The 12,862-nt window shown below is 45.4% G+C and overlaps 2 protein-coding genes across 3 annotated transcripts; both read right to left on the minus strand.

Moving 5' to 3' along the window:
* Positions 1–1,804: 1,804 nt before the first annotated feature.
* On the minus strand, positions 1,805–5,852 carry LOC119120649 (cytochrome P450 4V2). 2 transcript variants are annotated; one of them, XM_037247769.1, is made up of 11 exons: positions 5,410–5,852; positions 5,096–5,208; positions 4,526–4,611; positions 4,201–4,391; positions 3,865–3,934; positions 3,649–3,775; positions 3,398–3,556; positions 3,212–3,314; positions 2,832–2,966; positions 2,367–2,546; positions 1,805–2,222 (listed from the first exon to the last, which is right to left on the minus strand). In XM_037247769.1, the coding sequence occupies exons 1-11, from the start codon at positions 5,597–5,599 to the stop codon at positions 2,032–2,034; spliced, it is 1,545 nt and encodes a 514-aa protein (XP_037103664.1). In that variant the 5' UTR covers positions 5,600–5,852; the 3' UTR covers positions 1,805–2,031. The 2 variants fall into 2 exon arrangements, with proteins under 2 accessions (XP_037103664.1, XP_037103752.1); XM_037247857.1 differs by having other exon boundaries at positions 5,096–5,263; positions 5,340–5,473.
* A 100-nt stretch (positions 5,853–5,952) lies between these two features.
* On the minus strand, positions 5,953–10,043 carry tlr3 (toll-like receptor 3). Its single transcript, XM_037247643.1, has 5 exons — positions 9,566–10,043; positions 8,817–9,236; positions 8,545–8,739; positions 6,518–8,370; positions 5,953–6,389 (listed from the first exon to the last, which is right to left on the minus strand). The coding sequence occupies exons 1-5, from the start codon at positions 9,590–9,592 to the stop codon at positions 6,152–6,154; spliced, it is 2,733 nt and encodes a 910-aa protein (XP_037103538.1). The 5' UTR covers positions 9,593–10,043; the 3' UTR covers positions 5,953–6,151.
* Positions 10,044–12,862: the final 2,819 nt, after the last annotated feature.

Genomic DNA, 12,862 nt, shown 5'->3' on the forward strand with positions numbered 1-12,862 from the left:
GATTTGTGATAGACCGATTTTTTTTTTTTTTTTTTTAGGATCAATGTCAATTATTAGTAATGAATTATATTTGGTGCTGATTTGCAGTAAAAGGTTGTGAAAAACAAATGAGCAAGAATAAACAAGTCCAACTCTCAAGTCCAAGTCACATGACTTGAGTCTCACACCTCTGCGAAACACGATTTGTTTTGACAGTTTTTGGGTAGTGTGCCGATCGTAAAGTTCAAAACCCCCTCAACCTGACCACAGTTTGGAATCCCAGTGGTACTAGCAACAACCCCTCACGTGCCTTTTAAAACCAGTTCATGTCATTTTCAGGGCTGACAGAGTTAGTGCAACAACAACAAGAAAGAAAACCAGATTATTTAAGCAAATGCGTAACATAAAATGATTTCTTTAAGGTTGATTTATCTTCCCTGATTGTAGGTCTGTTTTTCTTGCATCCCACTCACCAACCTTTTTGGTTCACATCCTTTTGACTGAGCGTGGCACCTCCCGATTGAATCTTTGTGTTGCGTTAATGTCTTTTTAATGGAGGAGGAAAATGACCTGATTTCTGTTCAACAAGACAGCAAAAAGGAACACGGCGAGGGGAAGACGCGTGGGCCATTGTGTGTGTGTGCGCGCGACTCGAATCAAGCCAGGGAGATTGCGGCGTGTCATGAAGCGCTCCGGTGCTGCTCAGTCAGGTCTTGGCGCACTGTCACTTTCTGTCCTCATCAACGCTTCGTGCGTGCCTGCGTGCGTGTGCGACATCTCAGACGTGTAGACACAAATGAGACGATGCCTAACCCTAACCTTTTTTCCGTGTCCTGAGGCAGCGCTAGAAACAATAAAAGAAGGATAAAGTGTTTTTTTGGTTTGGAGTTCTGGTAGCAAAGACGAAGAGTTTGAAAAAAACAATTAAATCCCGATCTATTTTACGTCGTTTCTTAATTACGCTGCTGCCTCCTTGTGAACATTAGGGTGAACTACATCGTGTTGGAAAAGCAGGCCAGTGCTGTCATGCGTATGTCATCATTTTTAATCATTCTGCCCAGTTAACTTATTTTTCACTCTTCTTCCTCTTTATAGTCCTCATTTTCGGCATCCTCCTCTTCCCATCTCAATTTCCACCTTTTTTTTTTCCCCACCAGAATTGTTCTGGCTTTCTGAATAACTCGGCCAGCATCGATTATGCCGCTCGTTGAATAATTGAAATAATCGTCATTCATTCATCATGCGCTGACCTCTCCTATGACGACGAAGATCATTTGTTACGCTGTCAACATTGGCCATTTATCCTCATTGACCTCAATGGGCTACCGTAGTCGCACTCCGGCATCAAAATGACGATGAACTTGTTTTGATGTAAATACGTCTATGTATTATCGCCATAAGTGTTTTCCATTATGATCTATTAAAAATAATTTAAAAAAATTGTGACTAGAAATGAGAATGAACAGCTAACTAGCTTCTAAGCTAGAGGCTAGCCAGCATTAGCATTGCGTCAAGCGTACATCGAGGACGTTTTGCTGCAACGGAATCTTAATTGGCTCTTGGGAAGACTTTGAATTTCGTGACCTTTGCGCCGCTAAAGTCTAAACAACCCGCAACGCACTCGCGTAAATGTGCACAAGATAATGAACAAAGCTTATCTTTACCTAAGTTATCGGTGGGACGTATATGGGAAGAAAATGATTAAATATGCTGTAACTTCAGTGATTGCTATCTAAGGTGCTTGCTGGCCTTGTGGTTATGAGGATGTATTTTTGGTCACACTCCCGTTATGAAACTTTTCAGCAAAATGATAAGGCCTGAAATATTGATTTTGTTTTCATGTAATTCAGTATATACACCAAACAATTTTTAAATTAGAATACAAAAAATGGCTATGTAGAAAAATTCAATTCAATTTCCGATCTAAATTTGACTATGACTTGGGGAAATATTTTTTCATGTTGAATTAATGCAGAAAGAAATTTACATCCAGCACTTGGTATTGAGGAAAACTATTGTTAAAAAAAACTTCATTGCCTACATTTCATCCTTTCACAAACATTTTGAAAGATTTGTCTGGGCTTTGTCGCATTTTTCCAACTGTATCCAGATGCCGCTTTCGGGCCGCAGGATGAGCCCAGCCGTCGGACTCAGCTCTTCACGTGACTGGCTAGTTTTGACGTTAAAATTACGCAAAATGGAAGATAACACCACTTTTTCCTCCATGAGGGCAAAGCGCTGACCTGGCAGAGTGGGAAAACAATGAGAAACAAAATATGATTGTTTATCAACATTAAAATTAGCATTAGCACAAGAAGAAACATTAGCATGATTATGAGATGTATTCCCATTAGTGTTAGCTTTAGCATCATGAGTTTCGTTCTTACCGATGCAGTTGCGAAGTCCGGCAGAGAAGGGGATGTACGCGTACGGCGGTCTCCCTGTCACGTTTTCCGGCAGGAAGCGTTCGGGCCGGAATTCCTCGGGCTCAGGGAAGTAGCGAGGATCCCGGTGAAGAGCGTAGGTGACGATGATGGCGTTGGTGCCGCTGGGCACTTTAAAACCGTCTGGCAGAATACAATCAAATTCAAAAATGAATATTGCGGACTAATGCATGTATTCTGGTTGTCGCTATTAGCACGGATGCAAATTTCAGAGCAGTTCTATCAGAACCTGCTGCAATCATTTCTCATTAACAAGGACACCAAAGCTAACATAAGCTCCGCTATTCTTTTTTGATCAGCCTAAAATAATAGTCAAACAATGGCACTTGAATTGTACTCCAACCTTTTCAGACATGTTTTGACCCTCAACGGCCACCGTACACAGGATAAAAGTTAGCTCATACGTACTGATTTTGGCATCTTCACAGAGGCTGCGTGCAAAAAAAGGTACGGAGGGAAAGAGGCGTAGGGCCTCCTTGATGACGCACTCCAAGTACTTGAGCTGCTTCAGGTCTTCCATGTTGGCCGCGCGGTCCGACGCACCTTTGGACCCGGGGGAGAGGGGGGGTTACTAATTTTGACTTGGTTACCCCGACAGAGGTTGCATTTCTCTGAAGGCTAGCAAGGCACATCAAAGCAGCTGAGAGCAGAACTGAATCATGCCCCGTGTGTGGGTATGTGTGTGTGTGTGTTTTGGCTTTTTGGATTTTCACAGCTCTCATTTGCCCGAAGCGCAACTCCAAACAAACACATTAAAGGCACTGAGTCAGAGTGTGAGCGTGTGTTACCAAACACTTCCCGAAGCTCGCGTTGAACTTTGCGGTGCACGTCGGGGTGAGAGCCCAGCAGATGAACGGCCCAGTTCATCGCGGCTGCCGTCGTGTCGTGGCCCTGCAAAAACAACACCACGTTCATGTAACTCTAAGAAACTATTTGATATTATCATTATTATGATTTTAAGTAGGGATAGCAACCCTGAACATGAAGGTGTCCACTTCCTCCTGGATGTCCTGATGGCTCATGGAGTTTCCGTCCTCGTCTTTGGTCTTGAGCAGCATGTCCAGGAACGCTCGCCTCTTCCTGGTCTCGGATTCGTCCTCCTTCTTGAGACTCTCAGCTCGCTCCCGAATCACCTGACAGGAGTTTGTTCTTTTGAGTCTCCCTAGAGTGAAATCTCAGATGTTCTGTTTATCTATTCATTCATCCATATGAGCAGGAGCCTTACCTCATACGTGAATGAATGTAGCAATTTGAGCGTGCTCTCGTGCACGTTACCCTCGCCAAAGTATTTATATGTGAAGTCGGGCCAGAACCATGGCGCCCTCTGTCGGCGGCTGATGATGTCACTCATTCTTGAAGCAAACGCAGCAACAAGGCGCATTGTATTGTTTCTTTGAACTGTGCAATGCATTTAAAAAATGAAACGTACACTTCAACTTACTTGTAGACACTTTGGACATACTCAGACTCAGAATTGCTTTGTGCGTAGATTTTCTTTCCCATAGCAGTTTCTACAAAATAGATACAGAACTGCAAAATTATCAACTTGTTGTGATTCCCCGTCCTTCATTGGCAAGATGAGGACAGAGAAACAAAGTCGGCAAAAACATAAAAATCTCAGTTGAATTGTGAGTTGTGTCTATTTCATTGGGCTTTTTGGGCACAATTGAGTCTGCCCCTTGATTTCTGCCTAGCAACAAGTGACCAATGTGATTGCATCATTTTCATTGGAACAGATCAGAAGTCAATTAGTATTTTTAATTTGAATTCCACTGACCACAGATGATGTCCAGGGCGCACAGCGTGATGTAGTTGAAGCAGTTGAAGGGGCCTTTGCCCGCCTGGGGGGCCAACTTGTTCACCAGAACCTCGGCCTGTTCGTTCATCACTTCCAGGAAGTCCTGCAGAATGGTGAAGTGGAACGTGGGCGTCAGCATCTTACGCCGCTGGCGCCACTTTGGGCCTGTGCTGTCAAAAGCGGAACTGGTTTGGTTTGAAAATTCATTTTGAGCATGAGTTGGAAAAACTTGCCCCCGATAGTGTCATAAAAGTTCTCTATAGGACCGAGCCCGAAATTGAAAAGGTCCGTCGATCTGGAATACCTGGTGAGCAGACCGGTTCCGAGCCAGGGATGGAGGAAGCTGTAAGTGATAGATTTATCCATGTGAACAGGGTTGCTCACAATTGGCTATAAGGAGTGGGAGAAGCATCGAAAACATAAATAAACTGCCATAAACAATATACAATTCATCCATTTTATTACATTGCCTTATTCAGATTTCAGCAATATTATAATAATATTATACACATGATTTATTGAATTTTATCACTGGATCACTTGCTGCCCACCCAGCGCAATAGAAGACAGATATCCGTATAGATGGCTCAGCTCCTTGCGGAGGAGAAAGAATACGTGACTGTCTGTACCGTTATGCCGAATGTCTTGTTGGATTTTTCTTTGCTATACTTGTTCAGATTCGCTTCTACTTCTGCTTCCTTGCCTGTTCCTCTGTTTGTCAAGCTGCCTTTTTACCTACACACTGGCCCCGCCCCAGCCCCCACATGTGACTATAATATTGTACAGTAGGCTTTGCCTCGCAAATGTGGAAATTGTGAAACGACAAAATGTGGGGAAAAAAATGAAAAGTGAAGCACTTTTCTTTATACTGTACCTCGACAGTCTCGGCATGATAAAGAATCACACATGGCACGGTCCCAAGCCAGAGTTTAATCAGCGGCATATTGCGGAATTCTTCTGCATAACCCTGAATTTGCTGGAAGAATTCTGCAAAATAAGGTACGACTGATCGCATTTGGCTTTGTACTTGTACACCTTTCAACTTTTTTTCTTCAAGCATGTTATTCTCAGAACATCAAAAAACAAATCAAGAATGTAATTTAAACATTGATGAATAAGTCGTTGAAAACATTTCTGTCTTGGAGCCAAAACGTTTGCGCTTTCATCTGCACCGCGACGTCCACTCACCGACCGCGTCGGTTTTCAAATCCAGCGCGTTGCCAATGAAGGGATACGTGCGGCTTACGGCCGGGATGGGCTTCATGACCATCCAGTTTTTCAGATACGTGCTCAGCTGTTTGTACGTGAGCGCCGCCACAACCAGAAGCAGGCCGACGCCCAGCAGCGGCACCGAAACACCGGCGGCCACGATAGCCATGTCGCTAGGCTGTTGTTGTCTCGGAGTGGTCGGGGGGGGCAGGCGGGGGTTTATATAGCAAGTAGTGGGAGAGGCTGGCCCAAAGCGCCCTTTGTGCTGTTTATCTTTAACTACAAACAGGTCACTGTGGTTAAAGTTGGACTCTATGTCATAATCAGGTAGGCGGACCAACCAACTGCCAATGGTTCAAGGGCTGATGGCAGGGGGACTCTGACAAGCTGCTGTAGACTGGTAACAATAGTTGGGGACCCCAACGTTGGCACGGCTGATATTGGTCCTGATTTAAAAAAAAATATATATATATTTTCTTTAGCCTATGTAAAAAGGTTTGTTACTGAGATCAGCGGTAGCTCTTCTTTGTCTGTTGGACTTTACTATACTGCCACCCAGTGGCCAAGGCCAATCCCGTGTACCTAATGAGATGTCCGATCACAGCAAACAGTGTCAAATCTGGTTTGCAGGTGCATTTTTTCTGATTCCCGGTTTTCCTGTAGCATTGGCGCCAAAGTGAAATCAAATCCCCCGAACCCGTGGCATAATTCGCAAGGTGCTTTAAAGCAGGGGTGGGAATCGATTGGTCATGCCGAGGGCGATGAGCAGCTTCTGACGGAAGGCGACCACTCGTTCCTTGTGCACGGGCCAGTGGAGGACGCAGCGTTGCCTCAGCATGCCGCGGCGCAGGAAGAGCGAGCGCGATAGCTTGTAGTCGTGTACGTCCTGCAGGAAGACCAGGATCACCGAGTCTCTGCTGGCCTCCATCACCTGGTGCAGCGCTTGATGGGCCTTGAAGCTGCAAGGCAGGGAAACCAAAGTTGTTTTAGTCTTATGTGCGACTCAGTGATCAGAGTTATGCTAGTCGTTTTTGTAGCCTGAGCCATCTTTACTGAAGTGGTTTAAAAGAACAAAGAAGAACGGTACCGTCTGCACCACGGATCACTGAGGAGGCTTTCGGTGACCACAAAAAGGATTTTGCGGGAGTTCCTCATGTTCTCCACGATGGACTCCAGCTGGGACATTCCTGGCACTGAATCCCGGTCCTCCAGGCAAAACTTGCACGCCTCGCCCTCCAGGGGCATCATGGCTCTCTCCACCCAGTTGCCGTCCTCCTCGGCGTGGATGATGTAAGCGTCGTATTCAAACTGCCGGCCCTCCTCCACCGTGGCGTCGCTGAAGCCTAAAGCCCGATTGACCAGGACGTTCCAGTAGAACTGGATCCTCCAGCCGTGGAAGCGCAGCAGAAGCGCCGTCGCGGTCAGCAGCACCACCAGAGTGCTGCTCAGTATGTAGAGCACGTGGAATGGCGCCAGGTCCTTGCACGAGAGCGGGTCGAAATCTGTGATGGAGCGGTTGAAGTAAGCCAGCGGCGTGTTGCACACGTAGTGGCCGGGGATGTTGCTGCTGCTGATGTTTGTGGTGTTCAGCCACGTGACAAACCACAGGATGCTCTCGCAGGTGCAGTCGAAGGGATTCTTATCCATGAGGAGATAGCTAAGGTTGGCCAAAGGAATCCGGAACACCTCGGGCCTCACGGCCGTGATCAGGCTCCTCTGAAGACGTAAGACTTTCAGGGAGGTCAGGCTGTCGAAAACAAAGTCCTTCAGGTTGTTGAGCAGATTGTTGCTAAGGCTGAGCTCACGCAGGTTCCTCAGCCCTCTCAGCGCCTCCACGGGGATGGCATCTAGTCCGTTGCTGTCCAGCTGCAGGCTGGCCATGTTCTCCAAGCCCTTCAGGTAGAACACGGGGCCGCCGAGATTGGCGTCATTCCACAACCGCGCCAGGTTGTTGTGTTGCAACTTGAGGACCTTCAGGTTTGCCAGTTGGCTCAGCATGTTCGCTCTCAAGTTGGCGATGTTATTGTTGCTCAGGTCCAAGTAGGCCAGCTTGGATAAGGGCTGGAACGGAGAACCATCCAAGTTCAAGGACATGGCCGTCAGGCTTTTACTCAGCGTCAGGACCCTGAGAAGGGGAACGCCGACAAACGACGTGGAGCTGAGGCTGATGGTTTGGTGGTTGAAGGACATGTGAAGCTCCTGGAGTTGACCCAAGCCTTGGAACTCCGTCCCGCTCAGAGTCTGCTTGATGAAATTAAAATCAAGGTAAAGGTGGGTGAGGTTCCCCAAATGGGAGAAGGCACCGTATTGAATCTGCGAAATGGCCGCCGCCGTCAAATTGAGCTTCAGCAACGGCGACCCGCCGAGTGAAGCCAGCGTCTTATTGGAGATGCTTTTCAGCGACACGTAGCTGCTCCAGCTCAGGTCCAGATATTTGAGACTTTTCAAGCCCGTAAAGGTGCGCTCCGTAATCTCCCGTGCCGAAGTCCTCTGCAAGCACAAAGTCTCCAGGTCGCCCAGCGGCCTGAAGGAGAAGTCGTCGATGATGGGCGTGGCGGAGGTGTGACTTTTCACCAGAGCTTTTGTCAAGTTCAGCTGCTTCAAATTACCAAGACCCTCAAACGTCCGCTCGGTCAAATGCTTGATGTTGTTTTCCGACAAGACGAGCCCATCCAGTTTGTTGAGACACTGGAACGAGCCCGGTTGGATTTGACCCAAGCCGTTCCCGGAGAGGTCCAGCCAGGTTACGTTGGTTTGCTGCAACTCTTTGAAGGTGTTTGCGGTCAGGGTGACCAACTTCATCCTCCGCAGGGACAATTTCTGGATAGACGTTCCCGACAGCGCGACGCAGATTTTGGAGATGGCCGTCGTTCCCATGTTGCTCCCGTCCATGATGAGGATACGAAAGTGGGAAATAGGCTGGAAGGAAGCGGGGTCCACCTGCGAGGAAAAAACATGGCAGCTCTTTGAACCCCAAAACCCATCCCGCATGTCCTACTCAGGCCAACTTGATTGAATTTGATTGAAAAGCCACCAGTGGCCGATACCTTCAAATAAGGTCGGTACCGACGCCTGGTACCGGCACTGGCCCCTCCCTAATAATTTGTCCCTTACCGTTTTGATGTTGGCGGACTCCAGGTTGAGGACCTGCAGAGATGCTGAGTGGCTAAAAAGAGCAAAGTCATCTGTGGCCAAAGTTGAGAAGGTGTTGAATCCCAGCCTGAGCTCCACCAGGTTGGGCATTTGAGGCCTGGAGCCCAGCTTGGCCGAGTTGAGATTGTTCTTAGACACGTCCAGGAATTGTAGATTCTAAAAAATACAGGTGGTGTCACATGACTTGAGTTGACTTAAGGGGCCCAAAGCCACCGGATAGCGGATCCTACTACCTGTAGCCTGGCAAAGACTTCCCCTTTCAGTTTCAGCCTGTTGCTCGACAAGCGAAACCTGGTCAGGTTCCCGCAGGCGCTCAGATCCTCTTCCTGGATGACGTGCATCTCGTTGTGGTCCATGTCCAGAGTCTGCAGCAGGGGCAGCGCCCGGCACAGTCCGCCGTCCAGCTCGGTGAGGCTGTTGTAACAGACATCCAGGTGCAGGAGATCCGCGTAGGGGGCCAGGGCCGCCGGCGGGATCCGGCTCAGGCGATTGTGGGACAGATCCAAGCTGGTGATGTTGCCGGGGAGGTCGGACGGCACCGCGGTCAGGCTCAGGCGGCTGCAGTCGGCCGTGGTGCCTTGGATGTGGCAAGAGGTCTTCTTCTGGGAGGACTCGACGAGGAGAACCAGCGTGAGGTGCCACAGAAGGATCACCTGTAGGAATGGCAGGCAAAACATGTTGGAGTGAGTGGGGAAAAAAAACTCCAATATATATATATTTTTTAAATCTGTGATGTCATCGGGTATGACATCAAAAATGTGCTAAGACCTGCGCAACAGCAAGTCAACAACGAATCATTACAACATCAATAATTTCATTTTTTTACTTTTCTGTAGACTGCTGCAATGAATTTCCTTTTTTTGGGTGGGGAGAATTATTAAAATAGGCCGCACGTTCAATTAATCAGTTTGTTTGTAAAATGAAACAAAACTTCCTTTCATTCATTTTTTTTCTGTCATTTACTCAGGGGAAAGAGACTTACCAAGTTTTTCCCGTCTCTGCAGCTCATGATTTCCAGACGAAGTTGTATTTCCTCCGTGCAGACATCAGAGACGTCAATAAATGAGCTTAGTCAGAGCAAAGAAACACGGACATGAGATTTCCACCTCCGCTTTCACTTCTCCTTTACGAGGTTCGTTTTCAATACACACACACACACACACACACACACACACAGCAAGTTTCAGTGCCATGCTGGCAAGCGTAAACTTGTCTGTTGGGTCTCCATTTTGGCTCCTTCAGAAGGTTTTCTCTGCGAATGATTCAGCTGTCATTTTCCAAGACATAATCCAGGTCAAACATAAAAAACAAATAATACTTCCTGAGTGGGCGGTACTTTTACGTACTTTGGCACCCTTGCGCGCATGCACACACACGCACACACGCACACGTGCGAGAATCCAAAATGATACTTGTTGGCAAACTCAAGCTGCATGAATGCATTTGTATTTCACTGGCAAGACAAATGACCGCTAGAGGGCAGCAAAGCTCTATTCATCTTCTGTTGTCTTACTATACCGACAGCCTTTGTTTTTTTTAAACCCTCATTTACATGTTAGGTGGCAATTCTTTTCGGTTTATAGTGGTAAATTTATTTTTACACTTTTTTGACAGTCAATAATGTTGGAAATGATTTTGTGACAGTTTTACCTTCAATTGTAAAGCATTTGCCCTTTTTAGTATTACTAGTATTATATTAATAGTCTGTATTTGTTTATTGATTTATTCTTTAAATATTTTTAAGTGACAGCAGTTAACACAACAGCAGCTTTCTGTCTTTATATTCCTGAGAAGAGCTTAACTTCCTTCAATGTTCAAGTCCTCCTCGGCTGAACTCTTCTTGTGGGTCATCATCATCTGAGCCACGTTTCCTAAAAAGGAACAGGAGACATTCAGAGTCAAATTCCTTATCCTAAAAAAAATCCTGCAAAGATTTAAGAACGATGGAAGATGGTCTGCTACCTCATTCACCCAAGATGGCAGCGTCCTGAAAGCAGTGTGCTCCCTCATTCAACCCCAAATGTCTGCATGCATTAGGATTGCAGGGTTCTTAATCACCTTCTGTCCCCCCCCACCCCCTTTTATTAATTGGATTATCGGGCCCATTTCTTAAATATAGAAGGCAAAAATCTACCAATAGGATTTGCAGCTTAACCCGAGAACAATCAGGGAAAGAATTCAAAAAATTTATTTGTAAACATGCTTTCTTCTAAGAGGCTACTTACAAATGAAATGCTTGAGATTTTAGGAACTGCGCACAATCCTGGCTGCAAGACTTCATCTACGCTGTGGTTCTCACACTTTTTTACACCAAGTCCGACCAAAACAACATTGCAGTAGCACCGAAAAAAAATTTATTAAAAAAAAAAAAGGAATATCTTAAAACCTAAAATACTGCTGAACAACAAAAGAAATCAAAATAAAACATAGACAAACACAAATTAATTATTTATGCTATTCTAAATAAAAAAAACAAATAAATTAAAAAAAGATGATCTTAAATTTGAAAGAAAAATACAAACAAAAAATCTGCCTGGCTGAGATTTTGCTTTTTGTTTGGGTATCTTGTGATGTTGCCCCGCAAAATAAAAAATCTAATATGAAGTAGTCATCATTGAGACAGACTCATCATGTCATCCAAGGCCGAAACAAAACCTGTTGTGCTGTACCAGTCTTGGCCTCAGTGTAATCGTAACAATAACGTAAGAGGGCAACGTGTATCGCTCGTTGTGCTTTGATAGACATGAAGAGGTGCATTGCATAACCGGCGCCTGCTTCATGCCCTCATAAGGAGAAGCATAAAAGGTGCATGACAATGTTGGCTGCACAAGCGGGATGGAGTGCCAAAGAAGAAGCACGTCGGGAAAGACATGAATGAAAGTGGACAGAGATTAAAAAGGAAAACAATTTCTAAACAATTTTCCCTGGGAATTTAGCATTTAAAACTGCCCAGCTAGGCAGAATTTGTAGGGCACAATTAAAACTGCCCCATTTGCTTGTTGCCATAACTATCGGGGCACTTGTTGCTAGGCTGGATTATAACTGTCATAGGGCTCAAATTTTTAACTGCCGACTAGCTTGTCACTTGGTAGCTTTAGTAGGTTTCCATTGAAAATTAACCATCAATAATCAAGCTCTGAGAATTCTTCCTAGCAACAAGCTCTAATTCAGCCCTGTGAACTCTGCCGTACGCCAAGTGGTAGTTAATTCGCAGGTTTGAGGATTTTAAACAGACAATGAAGCTGGCCTGATATGATGTCATTGCCAGACTATGACTTCATCTACTCAAAGCGCCCATTCAGCACCATCACGACACCTTCTAACGCTGTCCAGACATCTGAACTTCACCATATCAGCTGTTCCAAATGTGGATCCCTTTGAGAATGGAAAGATGTGAGGGCGCGGCGATAAAAAGAAATATGTGCGTGCCAGGCTGCTGGTTTCACTTTATGGATACCAGGAGAGAATTAATATGAGCTTGATTTTATGTACGCTGTGAAGAGACATATTTTTCGACTCGCAACTGTCCAACAAATACAAAGATTAATGTGTGTCTAAAATGACGTAAAACTAGTCACTGGTTAAAGATACCTGTCAGGCACAAACTGGTCTTTTTCATGCTAGACTTGAGTCATTATGCTTTCAATTACATGCTATTATTTACATTGGCATTTGTTTGGTAAAATGAACAACATTACATGTTCATATTTAATCTGGGCAAGGTGATTAAATGGGAGCACAGCTTCAATGACAACATAGATCCCTGTGGCCACCAATACATTAAATGTGCTCTCCATCATTATCCAATTGCCCCGCCATTAGTATATTCAATAGTAATCCTGGATTATCACATCATTTTTGCCATTGTTTCCCTCTTGGCTCAACCTATAAAAAGGCCTCTTTGTGATAACAGTAAAATTGACTCAAGGGCCAACGCGTAATGCACAGAAGAGCCGGCGATAAAGAACTAAATGGAACACTTACACAAACATGAATGCACGGACACAGAAAAGGTCTTGTTGACACAAAGGTCAACTATCAATAAAGTTCTAAATTTGAATGCATTAAAAAAAACACATTGAAATGAGTGGTATGTCATTAATCTGTTCCAGCCCAGAACACATTTGTATATTAAAATGGTCACACATACATGTTTAAAAATGGTTTAGCATCTGTTGCTCTCTTGGTGTATAGAAAAAGTTGCTAGCAGGCTAACTCTAGCCCGTTGCCATGGTTACCCCGTGCCAATTAGAGAAGCCATTTTGCGCAGTACTGCTCG

This window comes from Syngnathus acus, chromosome 1 (genome assembly GCF_901709675.1).
Source record: "Syngnathus acus chromosome 1, fSynAcu1.2, whole genome shotgun sequence".
Lineage (NCBI taxonomy): Eukaryota > Metazoa > Chordata > Actinopteri > Syngnathiformes > Syngnathidae > Syngnathus > Syngnathus acus.

Bases quoted from the DNA above. Each gene is read 5' to 3' on its own strand.
- tlr3 (XM_037247643.1), bottom strand. From the start codon at position 9,592: ATGAGCTGCAGAGACGGGAAAAACTTG. The intron at 8,371-8,544 runs GTAAGGGACAAA...TTTTCCTCGCAG, and splicing joins AGTCCGCCAACATCAAAACG to GTGGACCCCGCTTCCTTCCA. The intron at 6,390-6,517 runs GTACCGTTCTTC...CCTGCCTTGCAG, and splicing joins AGTGATCCGTGGTGCAGACG to CTTCAAGGCCCATCAAGCGC.
- LOC119120649 (XM_037247769.1), bottom strand. From the start codon at position 5,599: ATGGCTATCGTGGCCGCCGGTGTTTCGGTGCCGCTGCTGGGCGTCGGC. The intron at 5,209-5,409 runs GTGAGTGGACGT...CTTATTTTGCAG, and splicing joins TTTGAAAACCGACGCGGTCG to AATTCTTCCAGCAAATTCAG. The intron at 3,935-4,200 runs GTCAGTGGAATT...TCTATTTTGTAG, and splicing joins CGCCCTGGACATCATCTGTG to AAACTGCTATGGGAAAGAAA.